Raw genomic sequence first — 17,688 nt, 5'->3', positions numbered from 1 at the left:
ATTATCAGTTCACAGAAAATCGACCCTGCAATTAAATGTGTTAATTCGAGGGGCACATTTCCAAACACAGCCTACTGTACAAAGCAGTAACTGAATAAACCATAATTTTCTGTATCAGTTCAGATCCCGTGGACACACGCTAACATTTACAATGTGTATATGACCGAGATGTGTCCGGGGCTGGAGAGATCGAGTGTGGGTTAATCATCACCCAATTACAGCGTTAATTATTTGATTTCAGTATTACCCCCCTACTTCATGTACGAGTATGCATATTTGAATAACACAACCAATAAACCGTAAAATACACGTCTTATCGCAAATCACAAACGGCAATAAAAAAAATCAGAAAATGAAGCGGTGTTTTATAGTAGGGGGCCGTAAAAATCCGCTCCCGTAAATTGGAACACATCAAATCGACGTAAAAACACTTTGTTAATGATTAGATAGTTCATGTAAAATATTCGCAGTGACTGAGATTCTGAGCTATCGGTTCGAAACAGCTTTAATACTTTTATACACAGAGAACAGGCGATGGGTCGTTAAATAGTTCAGTGTAGAACGCCGGATAGTATTCTCTCAGAATCAGACTGCATGGCCAAAGATTTACATCGTTACAAGAATTGGTTGGCTATTCCCACTAATTGGTTTCTTCATCATACGGCAGGTTTTCATGTAAACGATTTTTTTTCTCTCTCTCTTCTTTCTTCTTCTTCTTCCGAGGTGTGTAAGTAAGTGTATCTATTCGCGCTTCGGACAGATGTGTATTGATGAGACTTGTGTGGGGGTTTAACCAGATAAAACCACGATATGGATACACCATAGAAGTGAACGCGGAAATATTCTGGGGAATCATTCATTTGGTCAACATTTGAGCATCAGTTTCTCTCTGATTAAAAGTAAGTATATTCTGTTTCATATTAAATATTAATTAACCTAAAATGTATGCTCATGAAATGTGAATAAATTTTTACTTTAAAAAAATGAAAAAACCGGTATTTGATGTAAGATTAGAATTTTCTTGAAATTATTTTAAACCGGACAATGAGTATTAAAAAAGGAAAGAAAACAAAGAACAAAAAATAACGACAAAGAAAAATAAGAAAACTTATCTGCTCGTTTATAAAATTGTGTGTCGTTAAGTACACAGTCCGTTTGTACTTGCGTTTAAACATTGTAAATATATCATTAAAATGTATAAAAAAAAACCACGGATAAACCACGAAGTTTGCAGGTGCGTTGTAAAATCTGTACTTTCTCTGCCAGCTTTGTCCCACCTGTACATGTAAGTTTATAAGTCCTGGAGTTGTAAATACCCACGAAACGATTACTGGCGTATCTTAGGTAATTATCTGGCCTTTTTGTAAGAAAATGACTAACTTTAAAATTATAAAAGAGAAAAGGAATAACAATACGAAAACGGGTGCGGATGTTGGAACAAGAATCGATTCAAACTTTTATTTTAAAAAAAACCCACAAATAAACATTTAACTTTATTAATTTCATATGGATTGCGATGATTCAATATAGCAATTGATGTAATGTATTGTTCTATGATATACACTAACATCGACACGTTATCAATTTAGTCAATACAGTCTGCGAATTAATATAGAATACTCAAACTACAACTGTAGACAGCTCGTTATCTTGTATGCTATGGTTATAACAGAGATGTCGTTTGTGTTTACAGTGTTGTAGAAAACGGACTATTCCCATTTTTAAAAATAGTTTATTTTCCCCATGTACTTGTACATGTACGTAAAAATGCTGCATTTTTAATACTTATTTTCCATTTTCATAAAATGATATATAATTATCTCAACTGCAGCGTATTTTTTTTGGGGGGGGGGGGGGAGCAGAGATATGTATCATTTGAACTTTTCCTCTTCATCCACATTTTTTCAATTTTATGTATTTATCAGGCAAACCTGTAACTAATCAAACCAAACTAAATAGGTTCAAAAGTCTAAAAGAATTGCTCCTATGCCGAGAATAAATGTTTATCTATAATTGAACTGGCTTTTGAATAAATTGTTATCACGAGTTGTTACACTTTGTTAGACAGATGGAGCACATCTTAAGACAGCGAACGTCTGAAAGAGTTAAATTCAGAAAGATCAACACAAATCAATTTGTTTAACCCATTTTGCCAAGTAAAAAAAAAAAGAAAAAAGAAAAACCCCCGATTAATTCAACGGATTTATTTCTATAAAAATATCTTACTTGTTTTCATTGAGTCTACATGTAATACTATATAACTTTATAGTTTAGCATTTGAGAGAGAGAGAGAGAGAGAGAGAGAGAGAGAGAGAGAGAGAGAGAGAGAGAGAGAGAGAGTTTATCATGATAAATAAGACAAAAAATAGGATCAAGTTTTTAAGGAAATTATGTGAGAGAGAGAGAGAGAGAGAGAGAGAGAGAGAGAGAGAGAGAGAGAGAGAGAGAGAGAGAGAGAGAGAGAGAGAGTTTATTTTGGTATATTAATGAATCAATCAACTATTTCCTGTTGAGAAACTAATACACAAGAGCACAAATTAACTAAATTACTTTACTACCTGAGGAGTAGTTTCATCGATGATTCTAGAAATATTAATAAAAAGGCATTTTGAATTATGACAGGGCCGGAGAAAAAAAAATGTTTTTGATTAATTAATCTTATCCACAAGCTTATATACACCAAAAATATCATTAAAACAAGATTATGCCTTCTGTAGCATGTTACACGGAAATCAAAAAGGGGATGTGGGGAGGGGGTGTGCTGAAATCGTGACAATTCCACTGAAACCACCTGATGCTGTATGATGAGATTTGGGTTTTTTTTGTTATTTTTTGTATGTTTGGTTTTTTTTTGTTGAATCTATTTAGGTATTCGTTTATCATATTAGATCATATTCACTTAATAACTTGATAAGAGAGAGAGAGAGAGAGAGAGAGAGAGAGAGAGAGAGAGAGAGAGAGAGAGGGATGCAAAAAGCTGAAATCCTATTGAAGCGAGGTCGTTCGTTTTTAATTATCTGTCATTGATGGCTCATTAGAAGATCGATCATGATTGGGTGGCATTCTCTTACGTAGTCACTTTAAGTATGACGTCACCAGCTTTGGGGTGACCTATAATGTATCATGTTGTCTTGCTGTGCAAAGTAATCATGATTGAAATTGCATAAAACAGTCATCCCTTTCTTTAAAGTGTTTGCCGAGATAAACATTATTTTGATATATTGTTATGCCTTTGCTTCAGTTTACTTTCTATTTCAACAAACAATCGTACAACTTGCAACCTCCCGAGCCCTTCCGAAAAGAAGAAATGACGTGTTTTTAAAGCGATTTACATTTAAGAACGTATTTTTCTACTGTCATTCTACTGCAACAAGCAATCGTAATTTTTAAGAAGGCCCGATGGCTGTGGGCATTTTTAGACTATTTAAATCTCCGAAGAAGTAAATCTATGTATAAAGATATACGAAACTGATATATTTTAATGCTAAAGTTTTTGATTATTTTTCTTTACCGAATGTTAGTATTGGGCAAAAATATCTTATATTAAAGTTTAAGGCTAATCTGAAAGTTCATTGGTTGACCAGGCCGGCCGGCGTCCTCAACAAGTGAAAACTGAACTTCTTCGAGAATTAGCATTAATGCTTGCACAGATCCATTAAAAAAAAAACCTCAATTGAGCCCGGTGGCTTAAAACCACAAGCCGTTTCCTATTAAAAAAAAGTGCAACGTATTAAGGCAAATGTTCGGAGAACACTCTTGATGTTTAGTAAGAAAAAAATAAACCCATACAAGTGCGGGGAAACCATATTGACAGGTTCTGTAACAATTACCACCAGCGTATTTAAAGCTGTCTTTTGAACGATGTGTTGGTCAAGAACCTTAAGCTCCACGATTGAGAACAGAAGGCCAGAAACGAAAAATGGAAGTATCAATAAACGTAGACATATAATGTTGAACTTTTGTCAGCCATGTGGCATTATTAAGAGTGACTTCAATGTCATGGCCATATTAGGACTAATTTTATCTCCTGTTGACAAAGAGCTCTGTACAAACATGTAGAAAAAAAATTCAAACTTTGAAGCTGAAATATTTGGATTTTTCTTTACTTGATTACAGTTTATGGTTTAAACGAACGTATGTTTAAGTTTAAAGCAGATATGCTGGTTAGTTTGTTGGCCAGACAACATCCTTAAACGACCATAGACGTGGTAAAAAACAAGTCACGACAGCTTAAGCTTATTGAAGTAAGCCGTTGCTGCATAGATTTAGCACTTGATAAGTCACCAATGTATTAGATGAAGGATTTAAAAATCTATATGGATATATCCGGTACTCTATTGAGTTGATTCGTACAGCGAAAAAGATTTTGGTATAGATTATGATTGGAGCAGTGACTGATATTCATCTATTTAATGATTTTGAAAAGTATTGAAAGTCATGCGAATCTCTGACAGAAGTTGTGCATGAGTTCCATTTCCCGTGTGTATGAGTTCCATAAATTGTGTCTTTGAACATACACATGCATCTAGATCTCGATTGAAAATGTCTATTTTAAGGTGGCTGGGCGGTAAAAAAAAATCACGTCATTCTGTCTTAAACTTTGACATGTATGATTTTTTTGGCTATAAACTAACATTTAGTTATGAAAAAATTCAAATATTTTTGCTTTTAATTTTAAACATTTTCCAATACTTTTATAACAAGGTTTTCTTTCTATGAAGGTAAATATGGTCTAAAAATGGCGACGACCATGAAGCTCTCTTAACATTTATGCACAATATTTATTTAAATTGTTTTTATTTCCTTGCTTTCCTCCGGAAGTAAATTTGCTAGTTGTCCGCTTTATGAATACTAGATAATAATAATTAAAAAAAAACAATTTTCAACCGATGCCTTATGTCTTTAACTTATTAACAATATCAAATTGTCGATGAAACCATGGGATCATTGACAATTAAACATTGTTTATTTAGTAAAATACACTAGCTGACACAAAGATAATCCAATACAGGGATGTTATTTCTGGAACATACTGTGAAACAATTAATTTTTATATTCGCTTAAAGGGACCCAATATTCTTGCTGAGAGTATTGAAAGTGAAATTCAGCACGCTACAAGAACGTTGTTTCATCAAATGGGTCATGCATACAAGTCGATATCTGTGACACGAAATATTTAAGAAAAATAATGACCCCCACACCCCCCCCCCAAAAAAAAACCCAGAAAAACCAACAACAAAAAAAATCATAAAAACTTTTACACTAATTAATTGGTAGGGATTACATTTAGACAGTCACACGCCATTAAGGCATCCATCGGAATCATCTTCCTACACAACAGTGAGATTAATGTGAGATTTTTACGCCTTTAAAAAAAAAACGTGTTTGGAATTCCAGATCACCAATCGGGTAATGAGTGAAAATTAAGTGTCGGCCCAATATTTTTTTTCTATATACATTTTTTTTCAAGAGATCGCGCCAATATAACAAAGACGGATTCGCAATTGATACATTAGCCTAATGATTTTTTTTAATGGCTATTTTTTTTAAGCCTCATTCTTTTATTTTAATGAATTAGCTTTTAGCGATCCATGCCATCACGTGCATACGTGTGTGAATTAATGCGATGATTTGCAACCCGTCGACTTCAGTAAGTTCGATATATCACACAAGCCGCCCGTTAACTCTCCGAGAAAATATATGAGGGAGGGAAAAATTATTTGAGAGCTCGGGATAATGGAACATGTTCAAATTTCAACGCTTAAAATATTTGAATTATTTTCAAAAACTGACTGAAATACTTTCTGATCAAGAATATTATGTTTAAAGGCGTAAAGCAGATCTGGGGGTTTGTGTGTTGACTGTCCAACCCCGTTAAAGGACAACACTATCAGTATAACTTTGCAATAAAGTGAGGGGCGGGGGGTGGACTGACCAAAAATCTTGATAAGCCCCCCCCCCTCCCCACCCCAAAAAAAAAATAAAAAAATTAAGGTCTTTGGTTGTGGTTATATATAATTTTGCAAAAAAAAAAATGAGGGGGGGGGGGGCTAAGTCCCCTCCATTCCACTCTAACTCCCCCGCTTCAACGCCTTTGACTTTGGTCAAGAGGTAATTGTTAATTATATCTGAACCAACAAAGCTACATGTATTAATGTACAATGTTCATCCGACGGAAAATCCGTAACATAAACCTTATAAACTGTAGCGTTGTTATTCTAATCGTTGATGGTAATTGTATAATGATAATCGTTGGAGTGATACTTTATTGAAGTCATTTATACATTTATTTACCAAAGGTTCTGCAAATGCCAACATTGATTTGAAATGATAAACATCCTCATACCGGAAAAACATTTCTGGAAATGCCGTTGTTTTTATGTGGTATATTCGCATGCATACCATTCCTCTTGAAATGTAACTTATTTGCTGAAATAGATACACGTAGAAACAGTATCAATGCGATTCTATATTATAATTTAAATAAAAATAGAACTGTAATTATTTTAAGCGTTTTCAGTGAAAAGCAAATTCCACTAAATCAGAAACAATGTATCTCTAAATGTCATGATAATATTAACTTAAAAATCGGCCACCTTGTTAAAAACAATTTCTGCCAAATACATGAGCATCAACTTTCGTCGATCTCGAAAACCTTGTAGATTCGAGAATGCTTTAAATGACTTAACCAAAACAAAGAAACAACCCTCGTATATTAAATTCATTGTACTCTTCACTTTCGTGGATCCGCTAAAAAACAGAGAACCCTTAAAAGTGTGCAAAAAAAAAGTTTTTGATTTTTTTTTCAGTTTATGGATTAACTACAGTAAAAAGCATATTATTTAATGGGCTTGTATTACGTAAAACGCCATTCAAAAACCACAAACGTTCGTCTCAAAGGCATTAAAATTAACACCGGAAGTTGTTGTAATTCTCTAAAATTCAAACAGATCGAAATATGTCTCCGGAGAGACCTGCGTGTCGGAATCTTGACATTTACGCAAACTTGAAGAAAAACCACTTGGGATTTAAAGCGACGACAGACGTTTTCAAGAGCACACCATTTGCAGAACGAGTTAGCCAGTCACGACGATTAAGGTGACAAACGGAGCAGATAACTGCGTATTTCTTTTAGTTTTTTTTTTCGAAGCCAGTCACCATTTAAATCGCCAAACGCTAAGAAATAAGACATGTCAACATGTTTTTGAGGAGTGAAATTGTTAATCATACATTGCCAACTATCTGTCAAAGGTTTAATGAAGTTTTACTTCATTGGGAAATTTCTCCCTTTTAGTTTTTCCACGTCATTTTTCTGACGTTTGCGCATTAAGTGATTTAGATTTTTGACTTCCTGTGTACCAAAGGGATTTGAATATTACGATCTTGTCAGACTTTTTTTATCTGTTTTTTTTTTTAAAGGAAAGTACAATATAAAGAGGCTAGAATGCAACATTTGCATAATAAAAGATTTCGCCGAACGGAAAATAAAATAAATTAAGTGACGCTTTATGAAAAAAAAATCGAAAATATTAAGATGAATGGAGAGCAAATCATTTTTTAAACAAGTTAAATTTGCTTAAATTTTTAAAGTCTGTACTTGAACGTTTTACTGGTCAACAAAAATATATAATAGATAAAAGAAATAGTTTACATACGCAAGTGGAAAGAATGATATTATATATTTACATATCAAATATTCAATTCCTTATTCAATTTCTGTCTTATATAGTGTTTACAATATTTGAATAAATATTAAATGAAGTAAATAAATACAGTATATAGATTACAGACTACAGATCTCGCTAACTACCCGATGGTACCCTTATTACAAACAACAGATCTCGCTAACTACCCGATTGTACCCTTGCATTAGTGTTCAATGTTAAACCCAGTCTTTGGCCTGCAGACTACACGGTCGCTGATATGAATTTATCTTGATTAGTTCAAGCTCAAGGTGAAAAGTTTAAGGAGAAGAAAGACGGCATGCAGGAGGAGAATACAATATAGTCAAATATGGAGAGATTATATGAATATTCACTAGGGATTTTTTTTTCACCATAAAGGAGACATACCGGAAATGTATCATTTAAAGTAAGCCTTTTACAATGTTGAAATAAATTATATAAAATTAACCTTGGTGAATGAATCTTTTCAGATTATTTAGCTATTACTAAAATGCGCGGATCCAAAACCAGAAAAATTACGAGGCCGGGGGAAAGGGTTAAATGGATAAGGGTGTAGGGGTTATGAGGCCCTTTTTGGTGATTTTAATGTATGTAATTTCATAAGTTAAATTTTTAAGAGGGGGGGGGGTGGTTACGACCCTATAAAGAATATTGTCCATTTTTGTTCCTTCCAAAGTACTATAATTTAAATTGACCTTATCAGTATATGTCAGATCACATTTCTCATGTGTCTAAACCGGATCAAAAGTCATTGATTTTTCTTTTCAATCCCATCGTATTCATTCAGCATATAATACTGGTGTTCTTCAAAACTCTTTAATCATATGGAAGCTATGTTTGTCCATGTTGATTTCCATTGTAAGGCATCTTGAACGGAGCTGCTTGTGTACTATTAACAATACATGCATTAAGAAATGTCTAAAATAAACGTTAAGAGTCTTTTGTTTCCATTTAAGGAAATGGGAAAACGACATCTTTACGTTTATCTAGACCCCTCTTCGCGACAGAAGAAGTGGTTTTTCATCCATTCGTTTTATCTTTATTGTACATTATCTCTGACGTCAGGGGATGAAGAGGGCCATCAAAATCGATTCTGATTGGTCGAAAATCGGATGTTGTTCTATTAAAATGTCAGAGATTGGGGGGAAAAAGTTTGTGTGCTGCAATAAAATTCGCTCTTATTCTATTCAACATTGCACCGCTCAAAACGCGCCAAATGAATAGAAAAAATGAAAGATTATTGATTCTTATCGCATTTGCTGCTGTCGTTAAAAAGCATTCGATGTTCACTCTATTATGTAATCATCAATGGATGGATGACTAGAAAGACCATTAGAATTCGCCGTTTACATTATCTGCAGAACATTTTATTTGGCAATAAATGCAGAGTCTCTCGAGCGTCTTGCAAACAGCAATTGCAAAGGCTGAATAAACATTGTTAAAAATTACCGCCATGCCTTGCTGTAAAGCATTGTCGGGTTATTATGGTATTTGTATTCTGGGGATTAATTTCTTAAATAAATACCCAGTTGACAGCAAATAATGTAATAACGTCTTCTTCTCCTCTCAAAACAGAACAAAATACTAAAAAAAAGTTGTTTAGCCCCCCCCCCCCCGAAAAAGGATAGATGTGCAATTAGTCCGACTTCTCTCTTCGTTTCTGCCGCCAAAGCTCCAAGCTTGACAATTTATTATCACGTGGTTTTGGAAATTCGATTGCTGTTTACGGGGTTATTTTCGCCCCGTGTAATTTTCGCCCTTCTACATTTGCAACAGTTTCTTCTCGTCTAGAATTTGCCAAGTTTTGTTAAAAGAGAGATAATCTGAGACATTGGAATTCGCCCAATCTTAAATTCGCCTGCTGACAACGAGGGCCAAAGGGGTGAACATAAAACAGGGTGAATGTTTTCCTAATACTGACTGCTTGGTTTTCCGTTATAAATAAAAAAGTATTACCATTATAGGCGCTGGATTTTTACCTCTTGCATTTTTATATCATGAGTAGGGTTCTGTATCGTTTACATCCCTTACTTTTATTAATAGAGGATAATTTACACTACACCGATGCATCATTCAATTTCCTGAGAGAGAGAGAGAGAGAGAGAGAGAGAGAGAGAGAGAGAGAGAGAGAGAGAGAGAGAGAGAGAGAGAGAGAGAGACTAAATGTAAATGTAAAGCATACGTGTATAATAATTAAGCAGCTTCAGTGAGATGATCTAGCATCTTACTGCAAAAAGGTTGATTGGATGGAGCTCCTTTTCTTGTAACGTAATTTGAATAAAAACACGAAATAGCCCCACGGAATACAATCAGATATCACAGAGTCTTCAAGGTACTAGTACAAGTATCCAATACCGCTAATGCATTGTCCTTATAACATAATGTTTCATATGGTAGAAAAATGCCACATTAGTTCTTTCAATAAACCCTTATGGCAATTCCCGGATGAAAAAAGACATCCAGTAATTGCAGAAAAAAACATGTAATTTACTACCCACTTATTTTTCTTATTAGAAAACCACAAATCAAGGGCATTTACACAATCAAATCCTTGGTGGGATAGTGTGGCGAAATCAGAAATGAAAATATATCGAAAATCGCGGGTTTATCAGAAATCTTCTAATTAAAATCATAAAACGTAACAAAGTGAAAAGCATGGGAGATATAGCTGGCACATTGCCAAATATGTAACTTGTCTTGTATGCGTTGGTTTTGTTATTTTTTTTAAAGGTGTATATGTAGATGACATAGGTCAAAGCCAATTTAAGACTATATTTATATCCGACCTCCTCGAAAAGAAGAGTTATTTATTTGAAGTTTTTCTTTTACATAACAATAATTTATGGGAAAGAAAACCATCCATTTTAAAATCTTTTGATAGACCTTGATATTAATGTTGCTACTTGATTGACAAATCAACTTTTTTAAGATATACTGTATACAGGGAAATATTTGCCCCCGTATTATTTTCGCCCCTTTCGCCCTCGTTGACTTAAGGGGCGAATTTAAGACAGCGCGAACTCTATTTTACAAATAATATCTCTGTTAACACAACTCATCTGGGCGAATTCAAGACGGGACGAAAGTGTTTGCAATTGTACGAATTGGACGAAAATTACACGGGGCGAAAATACCACTGTAAACAATATTCTAAATACTTAATATAAACTCACGGTTTCACTATGTACAACTTCAGGATCTGAATAATTGTACAAGAAACGAATGAATATGGGCAGTGCATCAATGATTTTTTAAAAATCTATCTTTTTTTTTTTCGTTTTAATTGGGCTCAAACATTGTTTTAATTTTTTTTTTTAATTAAGAAGTTTTATTTGATATGAGTTTAAGTATTGCAACATATTACACCGGTTTAGTAATAATGTCGTTATCACTGCGTCTCCTTTGCACATTAGTTTTAAATGTTTGAAAAAGGTAATTGTCACCGAGATTCCTGTAATATAGTCTGATGCAAGTACCAAGGTGATCCTGTTACACCATTTTGATTTCGGTACTAGACATTTCGAACGTAATCGATTCGTTTCGATGACTCCCGCGAGCTTGTTACATGTAAGTTTTAACTTGTAGGCCAACTTTCTTTCCTTTAATCAACAGATAATTTATTTCAGATCTCTTGCTTTTTTTATCTGTATGCATTACACATCGGTCCGAGTTAAAATTCTCTTCTTTTTTATTTCGTGTCTCTAGTTAATTATTTACTTTTTGGTAAAGGCAAAATGTTGAACTATAGACTTTTCATACTGTGTTGCACATCAGTGACGTCATTGTCCATCTTAATATTCACTTTGATTTGCTTACGGTTGGATTAGATATCCCCTGTCAAGTTAATTCTATCTTATAAATGGATTCTTTTGGCGTTGCATTAATTCCGTTTTTTTCCTTCTGTAATCGATACTCGAACGTGTTAAAATTGAATAATTACAATTGGAAATTTTTCCGAGCTCTGCCGAAAAGGCCTGAGAAGTTGCGATTGATTTGAGAATGAACAGCGTTCGGAATATCTCTTCTCGCCTCAATTGACGTGTTGTCGTTCTGGTTTTAATTCTAATATCTAGGGCTAAGATGCTTTACCGGAAATATTTCGCCTAACGACATGTAAACAATTCCTGTGTTCCGAAATGAAAGTTCTCTTTACGTGTATGTAATAAAATTTGTATACACAGTAATAGCCAATTAGAGTGTTGAAAAAGAATTTCAAAGTTCAATTTCTAGCTCATACTCTACCCGAGCGAATCATACATGTATTAGGCTTGTTGCAAAACTTCTATAAAATATTTTTCTTGTAAGAATGAGTTAGACATTCATTTGGTTAACGTAGCAACTACTGCAGACTTGCAGGGGTTCATAGTTTTTAGACACAAACCACATTGTGATATTTTATCCGTGGTTTTTCCTTGGAGTTAACTGCTCTGTATTCTGTGACAACGAAATAAAACCCAGCGTCCTTCTAAAGTGCGCTATTATTGCAGATATTGTGTTGTTTCTTTCAATTAATGTTCTCTCTGCGATTACTTTCTTGAAAAGTATAATTATATGTACAGATCTCTTTTAAATGGAGGTCACAACTCCCCTAAAAAAAAAAACCCGATCCGGAGTGTTGCACTGCTGTTAAAATGCTAATCCACCTCCATTAACGGGATGAATAAAAAGGTAGCGTCTAGTTGCACGTGATGATTTTGTAAAACATGTTCGATTCAATGTCCTTTGATGATATTCTATTTTTGATACCAAGTATATCAAATATCTCATAAATGCATTTTGATTAATCACTTTAAACATCATATTAAACCGCGGTGGTGTGAAAATACCCATATCGAATCATATAGCTATAAAACCTATCTTTATAATCAAAGTTTAAAAAATAAAAACCAATTCGCATTATTTCACTACTTTGATTTTTGAAACTGTATTTCCTGCGTGAGTGAAATATACATCCGGGGTGTTATTTCAATCGGATGCTTCCTTGATTTTTTTTCATTGATTTGTCACGTGAAAAGTGGGGCAGACGTCAAATACTTCTCTAATTCTTCTTTCTTTCATGGTTTGTGGAAGCAGACGACAACTTTAGGAAGTAACAATACATGTTTGCTTTCATTAGGCTTAGCGGCAAAAACAAAAACAAAATTGAATTTGATGTTCTATCAAAAGTAATTTCGATTGGAATTGACATCTTAAACGATCGATGGATAAAGCTAATTTGCTGCTTTATGAAGGGTATTAAGCACAGCGCGTGTATGTTTGAGAACAATTGTCATCATCTGGTTGTTAGCTAAAGGTTACAACGTCCACAAAATTTATAAGGCGAGAGAAAACACACTTTTAAGAAAACCGCACTAATAATAATTTCACTTTGATTTTTTTCCAGGATCGTCTTCTCAAAGTGACGCTAAAAATGAACTGGAACAACACAAGCAATCTGACATCTGATTGTAAGTAAGACATAATTGACTGTAAATATTGATATTCGAAGTAGGCAGTAGATAACCCTTAAGTTTATAGATGGAATGACATTTCTTCCGTGTTCCGTGATGCGCATCAGTAAATAGAACCATTTTAACAAGACCTTGGACTTTCAGTAGGACGTAGCTATCTAATTCTTGCGTCAAAACAACTTAAAAATTACGCGGTTTCAAGCGAAATATACACCGATTGCGTAGTCTTAGCTCAAGAGCCAGATAAATCTTGTTGATTTCAGAGAGACATAGCTAAGTGGTTGACAATGAAATAGACAGGCCTACGTCACATTGCTGTTTGACACAACTACCTAAAGTCCAAGCTCTTGTTAAAATGGCTCCTTATATACTAGAGCATTACGTTCTGTGAAGTGAAGACATTTGTTTGTAATTCAATTTTTGCTTAAAAAAAATTCAATGTCAATTCACGTAACGATTAATGTTGGTAATAACGGATGAAACAGTCATACATAACGTAAACATTGAGCTCTTAAAACCATTTTAACAAGAGCTTAGACTTTGAGTTGTTCTGTCAATCGTCAATGTGACGTAGGCCAGTGTATTTTATTGCTGGCCACTCAGTCATCGCTCTTTGAAATCAGCAAGATTTGTCTTGTTTTTGAGCGAAGACTACGCAATTGGTGCATATTTCGCTTGATAACAGTGTCATTTGAACTTGATTTGACGCAAGAAATAGATGATAGTTAAATCCTATTGAAAGTCCAAGGCCTTGTTAAAATGTATCTATTTTTCGATAGTGTCGGTCCTATAATCTACCTGTTCATTCAATCTCCGTGTGCTATAAGATCGATGATTTACAAAAATTAGGAATCAATGATTTCAAACACATAGATTTTGTATCTTAATCCATATCAACTGTTCCTGCTGAATTTTGCAAGCTTTCTTTTTTATCAGAAAAATAAATAATAAATATCAGAGAATTACTGAACTTATCAACTTACATTTTTTTTTTATTCAAAAGCCATGCACAAATTTGACAATTGTAAAGAAAATATAGAGAAAAGCATTCTTTATCTCGTCTATGAGTAAGAGATTAAATCCATAAAACAAGTGTTTGGTGCAATGTCACAGTGTTTAAATTAATAGTGCTTAAAGTAATTCAAACATAATATTATCACAAACACATATATACAATTACTTTTACACACAGTACAATCAATGTTCCAAGTATAATTGTTATTTTAATGAAAGTATATGAAATGTACTTGGTATATGTTTCATTGCAAAAGAAATTCCATTACACGAGATTGATCAAAAACTTCATCAGAAGGTCTTACATTCCATTGTAGACAATCCGCCAATGTGGGGATTCTGGGCAAAACAAATTGGTACACCAATCATCACTGCGGTAGGATTAACCGGAAACACTTTGTCCTTCCTGGTAATGGGATGCTCACAGAGGCTGCGCAAACGTTCATATAGTCAGTTTCTTTGCTTGCTGGCCATTTTTGACAGCCTGAATCTCATCATAAATGAGATCGACCTTATCGACGAAATGATAATCTACAAGTCTGGACCCAGCTATGGTGTCTTCAGTGATTTTTCGGACGGATTGTGCAAGTTCTATAATTTCATCAAATACGTGTTGCTTCTTTTATCATCATGGCTAATCGTTTGTTTATCCTTGGAGCGGGTCATTGCCGTGTGTTTCCCCTTCAGAAAGAAACTGATTCGTAAACGACACAACGTGGTCGTTCTTGTTTCCCTGATGTTTGTCGTTTTATCCTTGACCCAGATTTTCCGAGTTCTATTTATAGAAAATGTGGACGGAGTTTGCACGGTGGGGCGGGAAAACTTAACACTGTATGTATATCTCCATCATTACGCCTATCATCTAGCGTTACTATTTGGTCTGCCATGTGTAATAGTTTTGACATGTAATCTCGGCGTCATTTATCAAATTTACGTCATCAGAAAAGAGGCGGGAAATGATCGCCCGCGCTCGCTCGACAGCACGCGGAAGGCTACCACCATGCTGCTACTAATTGGCTTTGTGTTCGTGGTAACCATGTTTCCACAATTTGTGTGCACTAGCATTATTTTATACTACTCCGATGGTGACAGAATTCACGTCGGTAGGTTCATACTAATGGACATGAAACCATATCTGGAAGTACTAAGTGTTGTGAGCTATTCTAATTACTGCATCAACTTTTTCATCTACGTCATGTGTGGGAAGTCATTCCGAAGAGAACTGAGGCGTATATTTAAGCGCAGCCGACACGGGAGTTTCTTTGGCGGCACGCGGACCAGGACCAAAGAGGAAGTGATGCGGTTGCAGTAAATCAGAACTTAATACAGCAGTTAAAGACCAAAACTTCCTTTCCTTTCGTGTTGCCTTGTTGAACGATTTTTTTCATCACCGAGTGTCGGATACGTATTTAGATGTCACGACGGATATTTGAAGAATAAGACTAATTAATAAGATTTTGTGCTTGTTATTATTAGGAATTTGTTCATCGTATGTCAAAAAAGTAAAAAAAGTTGACATACTTATGTAACCAAAACTTAATGAGGGATTAACAACTGTTTTTCGTAGAATATTCTTAATTCAACTTTACCGAAAAGGAACACATAAAGGAAATATATTTTATATCTGATATTTTATATCTTATTTCTTTAAGATTTTGTTTGTTCTTGGATCTGATATCACATGTATGGGTATATTCCACTAATGCATTTTCCATGGGCGGTAATGTTAACGTTCGGGTTCATAGTAGATCCGGTCTTAATTTGCGTTCAGCAACGACAGACCTCTTGAATGAAAGCTCATCGAATTGTCTCTATCCTGTCAAAACTTTGTGGCGTGAAACCAGATTCATTTTCCGGATAAATGCGTCTGTGTTGAAAAACTCTGAAAATGAAAGTCAAAGTAGGGAAATTCACAGTTTTGGAAAGGGTGTACATCAAACAATTTCTATTCTTTCCTTCAAATGATAATTTAATTTCGACACTTGCTTTTAAAATTGCAAATCCTCGTTTTAAACATGTGTCATGCATTCTGGTTTAAAATGTCCCAAAAATCAAGAAGTTAAGGAACTATTTCGCTTAAAGGCATGCACTATTTTGTTGTCCAACCGATTATAAAAATAGAGGGATATACTCATTTCACACATTAACGTCACAGATAAACGTTTGACAAAACAAAAGAGCATTAATCATAACTGAAAACAGATAAACCGAGTTTAAGCTTACTTTAACCTTACTTTTCTATGTGAAATGAAGCAAATAAAACTACTGCATCTTCTTCCATTGGTGCCGGTCTTAGCCTGCACAGCGTGCCGCGTTCCAGGAGCGCCAGCCTGCATTGTTCCGCTCAACCCCCAGCAGTCGTCGCCATGTTGTTATGATGCGGACATTCTTCCTATTATTTTAAACTGATGGAACAAAACTCAAATGTTTATTTGATCTCAGATATTTTAATAATTAATTTTTTTCTTTCTTTCTATTTCATGATTTGTGTTTAATCTTTATATAATTTCGAATAATAATTTCCCCGATCTACCACTAATGTTGCTGTTGAGTGAAATAAAAACTGTACCCATTGTCCATTTGTATTTTCAAAGTTTATATATAAATCTAAGTGTTTCTGAATAAACCGAAACACAATATCTGAGTTTTGCACAACATGTTTTCATAGGCATAATTTATTGTTCGGTGATTGAGCAAAAAAAAAATAATAATAAAAAATACTAATAACTGCTCATGTTTCACTATCAGAAATAGTGACCTATTTCATTTTTTTGTGCAATTTAATCTGCTACGTCTTTCAAATATATACATTTTGATTTAAATGAGATTGAAAAACTATCTACAATTTTAATATTTTCAATCCTCTTGAAAGTTGTGGTTTTTTTTTTTTGTTTTTTTTTTTTTACAGATTATTAAATCCATATCAGTGAAATTTACTCGAAAATTTCTTTTTCAAGGAAATGAAAAAAAAAGAAGTTTTCATCAAGACTATACAAATCGTTCATTAAATAATGTAAATTTCTTTCAAATACTTGTGTATTTCGAATTCGTTTTTCCGATGAAAATACAAATATCTACAGTAAAGCGCACAAAGAGTTCTGACAACGGCTCATTAAAGGTCACGTGCCCCATGCATACACGATTTCGGGAACAATCATCTTTATAATTGTTATCTCCCTTGTTTCGTTTATCTTAAAATTAATATTTTATTGAAAATCGAATGAAAACAGATTTTAGGATTGGTGTGTTTATTACAAATTACATTTTGTATCATTAACTCAACATGCAGTAACAATAAACAACACAAAATAACCAACTATCCTATATCAAATTGTCGCTAAAAACATAATGGAGTGGGCGGGCAGGAAAGACAAACCTGCAATAAGTTTTAACAAACGTCGCATTCATAGAACATTCCCCTGTATATCTATTTATACTGGATTTTAATAGCGCAAAAAGCGGTACTGCGTGAACTAACAAGGCTTAACATAATGTTTCTGATGCAACATCTTGAAAACGGTAATTCAAGTCTAAATTTG

General features: G+C 34.2%; 1 protein-coding gene across 3 annotated transcripts; it reads left to right on the top strand.

Annotated features, from left to right (window-relative positions):
* Positions 1 to 460: 460 nt before the first annotated feature.
* LOC128172546 (cysteinyl leukotriene receptor 1-like) lies at positions 461 to 15,675 on the top strand. Of its 3 annotated transcripts, XM_052838302.1 has the most exons (4): positions 461 to 675; positions 761 to 899; positions 13,069 to 13,132; positions 14,467 to 15,674. In XM_052838302.1, the coding sequence occupies exons 3-4, from the start codon at positions 13,096 to 13,098 to the stop codon at positions 15,459 to 15,461; spliced, it is 1,032 nt and encodes a 343-aa protein (XP_052694262.1). In that variant the 5' UTR covers positions 461 to 675; positions 761 to 899; positions 13,069 to 13,095; the 3' UTR covers positions 15,462 to 15,674. The 3 variants fall into 3 exon arrangements, with proteins under 3 accessions (XP_052694262.1, XP_052694261.1, XP_052694263.1); XM_052838301.1 differs by having other exon boundaries at positions 461 to 899; XM_052838303.1 differs by lacking the exons at positions 461 to 675; positions 761 to 899 and adding an exon at positions 7,940 to 8,091 and having other exon boundaries at positions 14,467 to 15,675.
* The last annotated feature ends 2,013 nt before the right edge of the window (positions 15,676 to 17,688 follow it).

The sequence above is a fragment of the Crassostrea angulata genome, chromosome 2, assembly GCF_025612915.1.
Source record: "Crassostrea angulata isolate pt1a10 chromosome 2, ASM2561291v2, whole genome shotgun sequence".
In the NCBI taxonomy this organism is placed as follows: Eukaryota; Metazoa; Mollusca; class Bivalvia; order Ostreida; family Ostreidae; genus Magallana; species Magallana angulata.
This window is presented reverse-complemented; position numbering and strand designations above follow the sequence as displayed.